The sequence below is a fragment of the Colletotrichum siamense genome (genome assembly GCF_013390195.1).
Source record: "Colletotrichum siamense strain Cg363 chromosome Unknown KSG_Cg363_contig03, whole genome shotgun sequence".
NCBI classification, from domain to species: domain Eukaryota; kingdom Fungi; phylum Ascomycota; class Sordariomycetes; order Glomerellales; family Glomerellaceae; genus Colletotrichum; species Colletotrichum siamense.
Genome location: NW_023501016.1, coordinates 3,924,373 through 3,937,965, shown reverse-complemented (window position 1 = coordinate 3,937,965; position 13,593 = coordinate 3,924,373). Strand labels below are relative to the sequence as shown.

General features: G+C 55.5%; 4 protein-coding genes across 4 annotated transcripts; 2 read left to right on the top strand and 2 right to left on the bottom strand.

Annotated features, from left to right (window-relative positions):
- Positions 1 to 328: 328 nt before the first annotated feature.
- On the top strand, positions 329 to 1,079 carry CGCS363_v005033 (uncharacterized protein; the record flags this gene model as incomplete). The annotated part of the gene is made up of 2 exons (XM_036636882.1): positions 329 to 537; positions 671 to 1,079. The coding sequence occupies 2 exons, from the start codon at positions 329 to 331 to the stop codon at positions 1,077 to 1,079; spliced, it is 618 nt and encodes a 205-aa protein (XP_036498247.1).
- Positions 1,080 to 1,501: 422 nt separating this feature from the next.
- Positions 1,502 to 3,102, top strand: CGCS363_v005032 (Cytochrome b2; the record flags this gene model as incomplete). The annotated part of the gene is made up of 2 exons (XM_036636881.1): positions 1,502 to 2,879; positions 2,939 to 3,102. 2 exons carry the CDS (start codon positions 1,502 to 1,504, stop codon positions 3,100 to 3,102), a joined length of 1,542 nt encoding a protein of 513 aa, XP_036498246.1.
- A 259-nt stretch (positions 3,103 to 3,361) lies between these two features.
- CGCS363_v005031 (uncharacterized protein) lies at positions 3,362 to 4,802 on the bottom strand (the record flags this gene model as incomplete). Its single annotated transcript, XM_036636880.1, has 3 exons — positions 3,362 to 4,271; positions 4,334 to 4,499; positions 4,556 to 4,802. The coding sequence occupies 3 exons, from the start codon at positions 4,800 to 4,802 to the stop codon at positions 3,362 to 3,364; spliced, it is 1,323 nt and encodes a 440-aa protein (XP_036498245.1).
- A 1,213-nt stretch (positions 4,803 to 6,015) lies between these two features.
- On the bottom strand, positions 6,016 to 7,246 carry CGCS363_v005030 (uncharacterized protein; the record flags this gene model as incomplete). The annotated part of the gene is made up of 3 exons (XM_036636879.1): positions 6,016 to 6,051; positions 6,216 to 6,273; positions 7,176 to 7,246. The coding sequence occupies 3 exons, from the start codon at positions 7,244 to 7,246 to the stop codon at positions 6,016 to 6,018; spliced, it is 165 nt and encodes a 54-aa protein (XP_036498244.1).
- Between the last annotated feature and the right edge of the window lie 6,347 nt (positions 7,247 to 13,593).

The following is a 13,593-nucleotide window of genomic DNA, read 5'->3' as shown; positions in this document are numbered from 1 at the left end:
TAACGACAAGGTCCGGGGCGCGGTTTGAGGCTCTCACTGAAGAATGGTGGTGCTACGGGCGATGCTCCGGCGGCAGCCCAATCAGGGAACCAGCTTACTCATCCCGCGTGGAACGGAGTGGGTTCCAGTTGGTTGGGGCGCTGCGCTATTAGTGGTTGCAGATAGTCAATCACCCGCCGGGCTTTGAAGCCTTTTTTTGCCCTTGTCAGGGAGCATGACTTCTCACACTGAAGTTTGAAACGAACCATCATCGCTCTCTCTCTCAGCACCTACCCAATAACCACACCCGATTAGCAGTGAACCACACCATCTTGCTCACTCACCCAAGATGGCACTGCCCGACCTACCACCAAACTACCTTAAGGCTCTCGAGCTGATTGACGAGGCCCACAAGCAAGACCCCAGACCCTCGACCGCCGCCGCCGATATCACATTTGAGCTTCACTATGCCCACAAAATGACGCGCTGGCTGGCGGTGCGATGTCCCGCGGCGCCCCCCGTGCTGCAACTGGCCTGCCGAGCCCAGCACTTCAGGAGGTTAGACACTCTCCATTTCTTCATTACGCATTGATTTAAGCATGAATATCCATGACGAGATGTGCAAAGTACATGAGACAAGGGACAATCTAAAAAGAGGAACCACTGCAACTCACACGCACAACCCTTCTAGATGGGAGATCCCCCGCAACACATACCCAATGACGCGCCCGGGCTACCTCACCTGGCGCGCCAAGCTCAAGTCCCAGGCCGCGACGCAGGTGGCCGAGCTGTTGTCGTCGTCCGCGGAGATCCAGCCGCCGCTGCCCGCCGAGGACGTCGACCGCGTGGCGGCGCTGATCCGCAAGGAGAACCTGAGCAAGGACGAGGAGACGCAGGTCCTAGAGGACGTCGCCTGTCTGGTCTTCCTCGACGACCAGTTTGACGACTTCGAGAGCAAGGAGGAGATTGACGAGGCCAAGATCATTGGCATCCTGCAAAAGACGTGGGCCAAGATGAGCGAGCCCGGCCGCCAGATCGCGCTCAAGATGAACCACAGCGAGAGGGCGCTGAGTCTGATCGGGAAGGCCTTGGCGGGGTGATCTGGGATGAGAATCAAAAATAAAGATAAAGTGCTGTTGGCGGCCATGCAGCCGAAAAAAAGAACGTCCAATGCCGTCTCGGTGATTTACATTCATGACAGCCAGCTGCCGTCCGTGCATCCTTTTAGCGAGTGAGTTCCCCCTGGGGAACCCGCCCATCAGAACCCGCGGGATACCTTACCCCTACCTAGGTTGCCAGCTTACCTACCCGATGCCGGATACCCGGGGGGGGATCCTCCCCCACACCGACCCCGTTCGGCGTAATGCCGCCCGAGACCTCGACTACCCCTCGGCGCCGTTGCATCTCAGACGAACGAACCGCCTGAGCGGTCCCGGCCCGAGGTCGAGCATACATATATGTAATCATCATCGCCCGTCACAAACATGTTTCTACCTTCACGTCAACAACTACACGTCTCACCATGCCGCCGACGCTGACACCAGCCGAGATATCCAAGCACAACACCCTCAACGACATCTGGCTCGTCATCGACGGCAACGTGTGGGACTTTTCCGACTTCGTCCGCGAACACCCCGGCGGTATCGCCGTGATCCTGCAGTGCGCCGGCAAAGACGCGACGGACGTCTACTCCGAAGTTCACGGGCCCAACCTCGTAAAGTCGACTCTGCCCGCCGCCCACCTCAAAGGCGTTCTCGCCCCGGGCGCAGCCATGCCCAAACCGAAGCAGACCCAGCACGCCCAGCCGGCCAACATGACCTCCCCCAACGATGAGAGGCAAGACGGGCAAAAAGCAGCAGCACCACCACCACCACCCTCAAAACCACCACTGGATACCCTCATCAGCGCCCACGACTTCGAAGAGGCCGCCTCGACGTCCTTCACCCCGAAAGCCTGGGCCTTCGTCTCCTCCGCCGCGACAGACCTGCACACCAAACGCCTCAACGCCTCCGCCTACTCCCTCATCGGCCTCCGGCCCCGCGTCCTCGTCGACGTGTCCGCCGTGGACACCTCCACCACAATGCTCGCCAACCCCATGCGCTCCCCCATCTTCTGCCCGCCCACCGCCATGGCCCGCCTCTTCCACCCGGACGGCGAGAAGGAGCTCGGCCGCGGCTGCAAGGCCGCCGGCATCCCCCAGGGCGTCTCCGTCAGCGCCTCCTTCCCGCTCGCCGAGATCCTCGCCGCGCACGCCGCCTTCTCCCCCCCAAAGCCCTACGACGTCCCCGTCTTCTTCCAGCTCTACGTCGACAAGAACCGCGCCAACTCGGAGCGCCTCATCCGCTCCGCCCAGGCCCAGGGCGCCAAGGCCCTCTTTCTAACTATCGACGCCCCCATCCCCGGCAAGCGCGAGGCCGACGAGCGCGTGCGCTCCGACGCCTCCATCGGCTCGTCCCCCATCTCGGGCGCCAAGGCCGGCAACGACGCCAAGGGCGGCGCCATCGGGCGCATCATGGGCGACTACATCGACGCGTCCGTCAACTGGTCCGACATCGCCTGGCTGCGGCGCACCGTGCCCGGCATGCCCATCGTGCTCAAGGGGATCCAGACGTGGATGGACGCCGAGCGCGCGGCCGCCGCGGGCGTTGAGGCGATCGTGCTCTCGAACCACGGCGGCCGCAGCCTCGACACCTCGCCCGCGACCGTCATGGTCCTGCTCGAGCTGCAGAAGAACTGCCCGCACGTGTTCGACAAGCTCGAGGTGTACGTTGACGGGGGCATCTCGCGCGGCACCGACATTTTCAAGGCGTTGTGTCTCGGGGCCAAGGCCGTCGGCGTCGGGAGGGGTTTGTTATATGCGCTCAATTACGGCGCTGAGGGCGTTGAGCGATATGTCGAGAGTGAGTTGTCTTTCCCTCGATATTGTAGTGCCAAGATCTTGACTAACGGGATGGAATAGTACTCCGAGACGAGTTGGAGACGACGATGAAAATGTGTGGCGTTACGAGCCTGGACCAAGTCCATCCGGGCTTCCTCAACACTTTGGCCGTGGACCAATTCGTTCCGGGTCGGGAGGACAATCCAAATACCCCTTGGCGCAGGGACAGACAGAGCCGTTTGTAAATGAAGTACTTCACCTCCAGCATAATCCAGCATATTGTGTGTTGATCAATCCAGCATTGCATTAGAGATGGTAAAAGTCCCATCCAAGCTACGCTAGGAGACTTTGGGTATACATTTACACATAATAATGATAGTGGTTCCCATTTCATATCCCGTACGTCAAATCTCATTCTGTCCCAGCAACTCCAAACATTAGAATCCATCGCATCCGCATCCAAAACACCGACTTTTCCCCATTTCGCCTCACTGACGACAAGGCTCAAGCCAACTCGCGCAACTCGCTGTCCCCCCTCGTAGCAGGCAACTCAGAAGCGAAGCTGTTGTGGTGGTAGTGGGTCTGGGATGTAGTCGATGTCTGCTGCTGCTGCTGCGGCGGCGTTTGGGCCGGCGGCGGCGCATTGTAAAACTGTTGCGGCGGCTGCTGCTGTTGTTGCTGCTGCTGTGGCACGGGATATCCGCCCTGCGTCGGGCTGGGTCCGCTCCCCTGCTGCGTATACGCCGGGATACCGGACTGGTACGTCGGCGACGGGCTCATGGGAGGTGGGCTGGCGGGCGGGCTGACGCCGTTGTTGTGATCGTAGCTCGCTGCGCTGACGTCGTACGGCTGCTTCAGCATGCTCTGCCTGTTATCAACGGGCGTGAAGCCGGACGGGAAGTTGCCGGGTGTGGTGGGCGCGGGCGCGTAGCCGCCGGGAGAAGGCTGCTGTTGCTGCGTCGGGGCCGTCTGGTACATCTGCGGCTGTTGGCCTGGCGGGGGTTGTTGCGGGTTATACGTGCCCGGGGCGGCCTGGTTGTTGGTCTGGTTATTCTTCTTCTTGCTGCGGATAATGAAGAAGATGCCGACGGCGATCAGAGCGATGACTGCCAAACCTCCGACGACGCCGCCGACAATGGCACCAATGGGGGTGGAGGAGCCGCCGCCGCTTGATGCGGCGGAGATTGTGGCCGCGCTCGGAGAGGCGGAGCTGGTGATAGGGGACAAACCATCGGTGGTGCGATCAGAGGTCGGGGCTGTGGTCGCTTCAGTGGTGGCGTCGCCAGTAGTATCTGTTGGGTTTGCGTAGACAATGATCCGAGCCTCGGTGACGGCGCAGTTGAAGAGAGTGTACTTGGAAAAGACGGAATCAGAGTAGACGTATGTATTGCACTCTGGCCGTCCTGAAGAAGAGCTGTTGCAAGGGGTTGTCAGACAAGTGCTCTTGGCGTCTTAGAGCAATTGGCAACTACTTACCAGTACAGCATAAGAGTATCTGCGCTGCTGTAAAGTCTGGATGAACTTGATGGGAGACAGGCAGTCGGCAGCTTGCAGTCCGACATGCTGGTCGAACCGCAGCATCCCACAACAGAGTAGAAGCTGTTGATCACGCATGTTCCGACATCGCAGTAAATGGAATCGGCTTGACAAAGGTTAGTGATGCATGCTTCAAACACGACTAACTTCAATCTGACTTACTGGATATTCCAGAGATGTAACCACAAGTGTCGTCACCTCTTACGCGCTTGGCCAGCTTGAGCTCAACGTTACCCGGGTCAGGCGCCGCCGTCGGTGCGGGACTGAAACCAAGCTCCAACATGTCCATGGCGGCAATGGTCTGCTTAGGAGGAGACCAGCTTGGGGTATCATCTTGCCATCTCAATGCCTTGGACTCCGCACCCAGGTACAAGCAAGCAAGAGCTCCCAGTCGAATGAATCTGCCCATGTCGTCGGTTCTGAACTCAGGATCGCGTATCAACGAGAAGATGACAGAAGGAGAGAACCGAACGAGGTGCGAGCGGAAGAACAGATAAGAAGGACCCTCATAAAGAGCATGCGGGAAAAAGGGAGCCAGAGACACCCACTCACACCCGCATACAACCAGCCTCCAGGCAGCCCAACTCGGGGCTGGATGGGAAAAGTTGCCGAAGCTCGCGCCCTGTGGGGGACATGAATGTCCATGGCGTTCCTGTCACCAATGAGCCTCAGAGAAGAGACACACCAAGGGTCCAGCAGCTGTAGCTTTGGTTGCTTGTTCGTGCCAGGTCGGTGTATATTGATTGGACCATGTGGAAACTCCGCCTCGCGAGCTGCGGGTACGAACAGACGGCTGCGATAGCGCGGAAGTTCACAACCTTGCAAGGCAGACCGGCACGCAATCATTCCAGGTTCGTTTATTTCCGAGACCATTCCCACTCGTGATGTTGGCTCAGTTGAAGCAAGGGAGCTGCTCGTTCCAAGCTCGTCTCCAGCTCGATATCAGTCCATCAGATGAAGCAACAGCAGCATCAAAGACACCTTCGTTCAGCAAAACCACTCCAGATGTTCACTTGAACTTCATGTATTCACAGCCATGCCATCAATAAGACTAATAACACCCTTCGGGCGATGACAACTCAGATATCGTGTTGTTCGTTTTGCCATATTAGCGGTGTGGTGGAGTCTAGCGGTGCCCAAAAATGACACTATCATGGGCTTAGGCCTAAAACGGATATTGTGGCTTGCAGCTGAAGGCAGGCTCTCTCCAGCTCCTTGTCGACTCGCCAAAGCTGTCCAATTGAAGGCGGAACGGCTGAACAGGCGAATCAAGCTGATCTGATGATCCCCCGCAAGAAACTTGCTTGCCAGGGTCTAGAAAGCCTTAAAAACCTTCCTCGTCGTCTCGTCTTGCTGTTTGGGGGTAGGGGCTCCAATGCATCCACAGCGGAACCCGATGTTTTGCGCGGAATTGAAAGTGATCGACATTTCGGGCAACCTCTGCGCACCAAACGCTTGATCTCATTCCATTCTTTTAGGGCCAAGCTTGTCTGCCTAAAGTTGGCGCGCCATTGGAGATGAGTTGGTTCGTGACCGTTATCCGTTTGTGGGGAGAAGTCTAAGAAGCATGCTGTTAGCAAACACCAAACATCACGCCACGGTCCGATACCGGACGCTCCCCATCAATCCAAGCATTGAATGTTTTCCGTCGAGAAGCTCTTTCGAGGATTGACTCGTTAGCTGGTGATCTGTAAAATATGCGCTTTGTCCGCACCATTTAGGTTGATACAAGTATACCGACCCGAGTAGCCGGAGACTTGAATGCAAAGTCGATGGTTGCGCACTCGGAGATATGATTATGATCTTCTGGGGAAAAGCTCACATGCCGATGCGGAAGTGTGAACGTGAGGAATGCATAGTGAGAAAGGGGCTGTTCTGTACTTTGCTGAAAGCAGGCTGTTGGTCAATCTTTGAGGGAAAAGAGGACGTTGGAATGAGTACCGCACGAAATGCAATTCTGGTCGTTCTCAACCAAGGTCTTACCAGGATGGTCTGCTCGTGATATCGGGCAGTGTGCCGTCACGCTTCTTTCTTCCCGTAAGGCTGACGGGGCATAAAAATGCCCATGTATTCCTAGCAAATGGTCGACGAAGCGTTCGCATCACTGAAAGAATCAGCGACAGGAACCGGACAGGGCCTGTTTTCTGGTCCCGTGGTGGCTTATTGTCCCCCTGAGTTCGTGTCACACCAAGAGCCACGATTTTCGTCGAGTTTCTCCATGACAGGGATCCCGTGAGATCTTGATCTGTGACTGAAAAAGGGCCACCCTGAATCGTTGGCGTTTTCCACGCCTATTCGGCTCGTTGGCGCCAGAGCCACCAATCTTGGAAACGGCTTCAGATGGCGTCGTGACGCCCCCTAATGGATCGGCGGCTCGAGCATTGGCCTGAAGCTGTGCGACGGGTTCTTTCTGCGTCTCCGGGCGCTCACTCCGAGGATCCCATAGAGGACAGAAGTATCATCGATTGACGAGATTGGGATCTCAACAGCATATCGACATGACCGATCCTTATGGATGGTGTAATACTCCAGGATCTCCTCATCTCCATATCGTCTCAGAGAGTAACGACGAGTCAATACTTCAGCAAATATCCGAGATTGAAGCCACCAAGGTCCAGGATATGAATTTGCGGTTCGACCGTGTTTCTCAGACACGCAATCGAAGGAGTGATCGACATGAGCGTGGACGGCTTTGTCGTCAGACGCAACAGCATGTCCTTCGGCACAGGAACGTCAAGCCTCAAAGAGCTAGAGTCCGTTCGTTGGTGACACATGAACTTCCCCGTGTTGTGCTCTATCGAGCATCAGCTTGACGCGGTAGCGAAGACCTGTTACGTTGGAGAAATTTGACATGTCAACATCGGGTAGGTGAGATGCAAGGCTGTTCCACGATATGTCAGACTTTACCAGCCACGGGTACAATGTGCATCCTTACATGAATAAGTCTTTCTTGTTCGGGTTCATTACATGTTCTTTCCTTATGACCTTGGACTCATTCGACTTGCGTTTCTCTCCAAATGAGCTGGCTCATCGCCCTCGATGAGCCCAGCCACGCCTTTGAGCCAGAATCGGAGTTTCTTGTCCGGGGTTTCGATCAGCTCGTTGCGAATATTGGTTCAAACCTAAGACGTATCCTGGAGACGCCGATATTGAAGGGTATTCTTGTGGAAAGATGTGTTTTCTGAGAGAACATGCTAATGTAAGGAGCTTCAATGTGGCGTCCGTGACAACTCCTGTTTCGGATTGTTGACTGTCCCACTGAATTGACCGAGGAGTTGCGATAGGTTGGCTCGATGCAGGGGAAACGGCTTGTCATCGTCCTACAATACAACATCGCCCCATTTCGACATTGATTCAACATACATGCGACGTGTGAGGCGGCTGGGGATACCTCTGGCGTCGGACCCGAAGCTTGTAAGGTGTGAGTGGCCCCGGACGGCGACCACACCCGCCCAGACCTAGGAGTCGTTTAGCAGTACAAAACAAAGTCGGGACTAGAGCTCTTTATTTCGACGAAGTGAACGTTGCAGCCATACGTTCCATTGCAGCTTCCATGCAGATGCGCAATGCAGCTCTGCAATATAGACGGACTGAACAGGTCGAAAAGACTCTACTGGGTGTGAGTTAGTTATGCTGCATCTCACACGATGAGAATCTGCAAACCTGATGAAGCATTGTCGTCATACGTACAATTAAGCTGCTGGTCCGTGAGAACAACGTCTGGAGATTGGTGGAGTCTGCGGGAACGGCCGTGTTTCTCTCAACTTTGTCCATCTGAACACAAATTATTCCTTACCACTGATGTCCATGGCAAACAAAGGCCCAACAATGTGTCGGCGACCGATCCCACTGCTTGTGTCGTCCGAAGACGTTGCACAACTCATGCTGCAGAGCCTCATGGGGATAATCCGCGGCCACGCCGAGGTGGCCAGAAACCGAGACAAAACGACTCAAGATTTCCGAAGGTCTGTCAGAGACCAACATCATGACGACTACGAACGTTAAGGTGTTCGTGCTTCCTATCTTCGCTGACTCTTGACGACCAGCACAGCATGATGCATGGCAGTGAACGCCATGCTGGAGGGAAACAAGTGATCGCCACCATGGCCCGTGTTTCTTGGTGTTTCCACACATTGTCGTCTTTCTAGTGCAGCCTCCTGCATGAGCGATGCTCGGAGGCTGTACTCCACTTTGAGCAAGTCTATGATGCGGTGTAAGCTGAGGCGTCCCTCATGGAATGGAATGCAGATTGTGCAGATCCCCGAAGTTACCGTCAGACTGGAACGATGCAGCGCGTAGATTCGAGACCCCGAGATCTCACCGGTTGCCGCCATTTGCACAATCCATGTAGCAGCACGAACTGGAAAGCCTGCCACCAAGACGAATGTCCCAGTGAGGCAATTCGGTCAAGCCTTGCATTGTATTCGAGTGCAAATATTGAAGACCTGATTGGCGCATCCTTCGTCGGCTACTTGCATGCCTCTCAGATGCGGCAGCGTCTCCCTGTCACCGCTGAACTTTTTGTTTGCGGGGAGACGGGCGGTCATCCGACAACAGGGGTGGCGATAACAGTGCCTGGTGTGCTGGTGGACGTCCCAAAGCAGGCCCGAGATCATCTCGTCGACAGTTATCTGGCATTAGTCTCCGAGTAAGCCAAGAGAAGGCGGATTTATTCAACAGAGTGTCACCTAGACCCGGCTCTCTGTGCGAAGTCTGGATATGGTGTGGCTTCTAGATTGTCATGAATTTGTAAGTAATCGTCATTATCTTGGAAGTGAGTCCTGGGGCTCTTTTCCAGCCACCATGATACTGAGAATCCAGGCGTCCCTCATGATGGGCAGCCTTTTCGTCGAGCTGAGCAGAAGAATCTGCAAAGCGGCTGTCTGATGTTCCTGTAGATCGCTCCCGCGATGCTAGGCCGCTCTGACTTGTAGCGTGGCGCTAGTCTGTGCACTTGGCTACCAAGGATCGTTTGTCTTAGACGAACGGTGAGGTGGCTTTGGTCGTCCCATCTATATTTGTATCTCTGGCTGGGTAGTAGGAGGGGCAACCCAGGAACGCCTTGGAATATCTGCGCAACCTAATGGCGAGCTATTCTGGAAGACCAAATCTAATCTGACGGAGTGAGCTGACACCGACGATTTTCGCTGGACCGGGGCCAAAGAGCAATCGAGCGCGATGAGCTGAGGTCGGAGAATTAAACCGGGAGGCGCCACAACAACTCTGAGCGTCGCGCCTGTTTCGAGTCTTGGGCGGTCATCGTCCCCATGATGCACAGAAGATCAACTGCAGTTCCACAATGTGCCGTCACTACGGGCAGCAGATAGTCGACGAGGGTTGAAGGCTAAAGGTCTCGGTAGGTCCCCTTCCGAAGCATCGCTAGCCAAGTCGTCTGGAATATGGCGACGGCGGCTGCCAGCCCCCTGGGGAAGGGAAGGGAAGACGACAGCGCCTCTGGTAGATTTGCAAAGCAGTTGAATTGAAAGATGGAGATTTCTGTCAGAGAGAAACAATGACATAAACGTTGATGAACAAGTCTGGAGTATTTGGAATCAGCGATCCAGTAGGGGGGTGTAAACGGATTGAGCTGGACCCTGCGGCAGGGCGGAATAGGCGTGAAATCGGGAATATGGATGGCCTAAAGTGAGATAGATCTAGCTAGTGAAGGGCGTGGGCAGGATGAGGTCTCGGAGATGGTCCTAAAAAGGTGCGAATTCTGGCCACTGAACAGCGTTGACAAGTTGAGAATGTCTCAGTCGGCTGGGCCACCAGTTCATCCCACTCTAACTTGCATCCATTAGACGTCGTTGCCTTTCGCCTGAGAATGCGGCGACTGGACGATAGGAAGAGCGTGCGAGGCGTGGCGTATTCCTTGCCTGGTAAACAGCACAGGTGTAGGAGACAACTAGTGGTTGTTGGTCGAAGGCCGGGTGAGGAATTCCGAGTTGAGGGTGGTTCCTGGTCGTCTAGCTCGGCCGGAACAGGGGATGCCCGACCCCTGCACGAGGACGTCGTTGAAGCCTTTCTTCGCAGCTATCTGTACGAGCGGGGGTTGCCGTTGACGCTGGACAAGGAAGCAGGGCACTGGAGGAAATATCGGAGGGGTCGTTATGCTGTGTCACCTTGACTCGTAGGCGAATTTTCCCTTCGTCCTGATACTGCTACCAGCGCTTCCTGAGCATTGCCCTGAAGCCCGGGATACGAACAGAGGACTGTGGCCCGCACACTTCCGATCGAGCTTGCATAAGCTGCGAGATGATTGGTACTGACGGAGGAAGAAAAGAGCCCCAAAGGTTGTCCTCTTTGCATGACGTTGTCGTCGTGCTTGATAAGATGTGCATGTCCGCCAAATGATTGGGACGCGGAATTCGGGGTGCCACTGCCTGGCTTAGCGCTGAGGGACGGCATGGGTTTCCTTACCTCCGACATCAGATCTTCGTGTTAGGTAAGCGCGGTCCAGGCCCTTGCCAGTTGTCTCCACAAACCGTCCCGTCCTTAAACGGGAATGCCAGTCAATGTACCGAGTACCTGAAAGCTGCTGTGGCGCTTACCTAGATCACGACCACCTTTGCCTTCGATGCGTGTTGTTGGTCTTCTTCGTCGTCGTGCCGATAACGAGGACGGAATCTCAACTGCCTCCCCACCCCCTGAGGATCTGAATCTCAATCTGCGTATTACAAGATAAACGAATTTCGCATTCGCAGACAAACACGCTCTTTTCGCCGATTAGAGACCATCTCCGTCCCCTGGTTGTCCGGATGCGTCCCGGTAGATGACGACGTCCACCTTGGTCAGGGTCATATCATCACTTCTCGCTGTCGGGCATCGTCCAAATTCTCGAGATGTGAGGAAATGTGACTGGTTGAATCCACCTCATAGGGGAGACACGAGTGGGTGCCCCATCCATCCTAAAGTAATTGATGGGCGCCCGTCGAAAAAGAAAGCACACGGCCAGCCCAGGGCAGGAGTGATGCCGACGCTGGCGCAAGCCGGGAAAGCCACCACTTGCGTCCACGTCTCGCGCCAAGGGCTGGAAACATTGGCTGCTTCGCCGTCGCGTTTGCTCCATGGGCCTCACTTGGCCCTGATCGCTTGCCCGTCGGGTTGTGAGTTGTCGAGATATCCCGTCAGTTAACGCCCTAAGGAGTTGAGAAAAACGAATATGCTGCTTCGCAGTCTTGGGGGGTTGGGTAGATTGGCCCAGGAGGCGAGATGTAGGCGAGCCCCGAGATTTACTCCTCCTGTCTACGTCCCGGCCATTGTAGACGCAACAATACCTCAGGTATCCCGAGAAATACGGAAGTCTTGGCGATGGAGAAAACGAGTCCAGAACGACAAGATGAGATGCTGCACGAGACACAGAAGAGAGCTGATCGTACGGAGAAATGAAGGCACGGGGGCATTCTCATGGGCGGCGGCGTTGGGAGGCTGTCAGAGGCAGGGTCCACTGATGCCCAAGATCTGACTTGTCAAGGCTGTGTGAGGCGTGCTTCGTCAATAAGGTAACGACTGTCTGTCGGTGGGGAGGGAGGCGGAGGGCACTCACGCACACATGGACGCAGAGAGAGGAAGAGGGAGTGTCTTCCCTGCCAGATTTCAATGTAGCAGTCGGGTAACACGCAAGTAGGGACACTGCTGACGATGATGGCCCTTGAAGGTGCATGAGTGGCCGCCGACACTGGACCTGTCTCGATTTTTCTGCAGATTTCTTTTCTTTTTCCTTCCTTTTCTCAATTGCAGCCCAGCAATCGTCCAGGTGGCAGGCAGGGGCCCCTGCGGCAGGGACGGGGACGAGATCGCGGACGAAACTGGCAGCCGCCTCCCTCATTGTTCATGTTGGCTTCCTTGCTTCAGCCGGAGTCGGGTGAGGTACGGGTACTCGTAGGTTATTGAGAAGTGCGTGTGGTTGGTCCCGAGGATGAGGATGTGGCGCGTGTTCGTACGAGAGGAGATGGCCTAGGTCCAGGTCTAGGTCCGAGAAGGAAAGAAAAAAAAAAAAGACATGGACGGTCTCAATCCACGCCCCCTTCTCACTTCCTTCCATGCCTGCCTTAATGTAGGTACCTTAGGTAGGTACCTACCTGCCTTCGTGACCTACCTATATTCATTACATGGTAAGTACGAATACCTTACTCAGGAACAACCTCACTCGCAGTTGAAGTCGGTTCCATGCCCATACCCGACTTCGTACCTGCCTACCTACTCGAAGGTAGGTAGGTGTACTGGCCTCATCGTCCGCCACAAACCCGGGCGAGTGGTTAGGTGCTGACCGTTTGGGAAACTGCCCTGTCCGGCTGAATTTCCATTGTCATCTCGCTGTTTAGATTCCCATCCTCCTCCGGTGCAGCATCTCACCTTAACTTTACCCACTCACTCTCAACGGGCCAATGGCCTCCCTGCCGGCGTTGGCTCCGATGATGACCGCGGGCACGTCCCTGCACCACACCCGCATCGCGGCGCACGGCATCTAATACATCTACAGGCAGAGCAGGCAAGGTACTGCTGGGCTGCACTTTAGAGACCACGGACGCGGTGAGCCATGGCCAGACGGTGCCCCATTCCATGGACTGGGCAACCGCCCGTGCTCACCTACCCGTACCTGTTCCTGCCCATCTTGACTTTCTTTACCTTAGGTACGGTACTTGCTCGTACTACAAACTATCTATCGTCAAGGCGGCTTCTTTCTTCCTCTGTCTGGAGCATAATTGTTCGCAGAATCAGCAGGCCCGGGGCTAGGCTCGATATTGACTCTTACGCGCCTAAGTCCCCGAGTCGACACCACCTTATCACTTCCCTGCCATCTCATGACCATGGCCATCTCCACGTCCACGTCTCGAACCGCCTCCGCCGAGCGGCTGACGGGATGTCACCACCCAGATATTGCACATAACGATCCATATTTTCTTCGGCTTTGCCCCGACCTGAGATGTTCTAGCTCTGGCCTGTGTGCCTGTCTCTCTCTGTCTGACATGGTTCCTCGAACTCGGGCTCCCCTCTGGCCCTGCTGATCGGAATGCCCTGCCTTCATGTCTATGATCTCGTCAAGGTCGTCTTGTCTTGCATTCCTCGACGTCTTGGCTAACCAAGCAGCTTGTCCAAGGCGGTGGCATTACCCGCCATCGTCAACCCAAGAGCTGAAGCACCTAGTCTTCGCTTCCGCTTGTATCATTATCCACCTTCACTTGACAACGGATGGATGT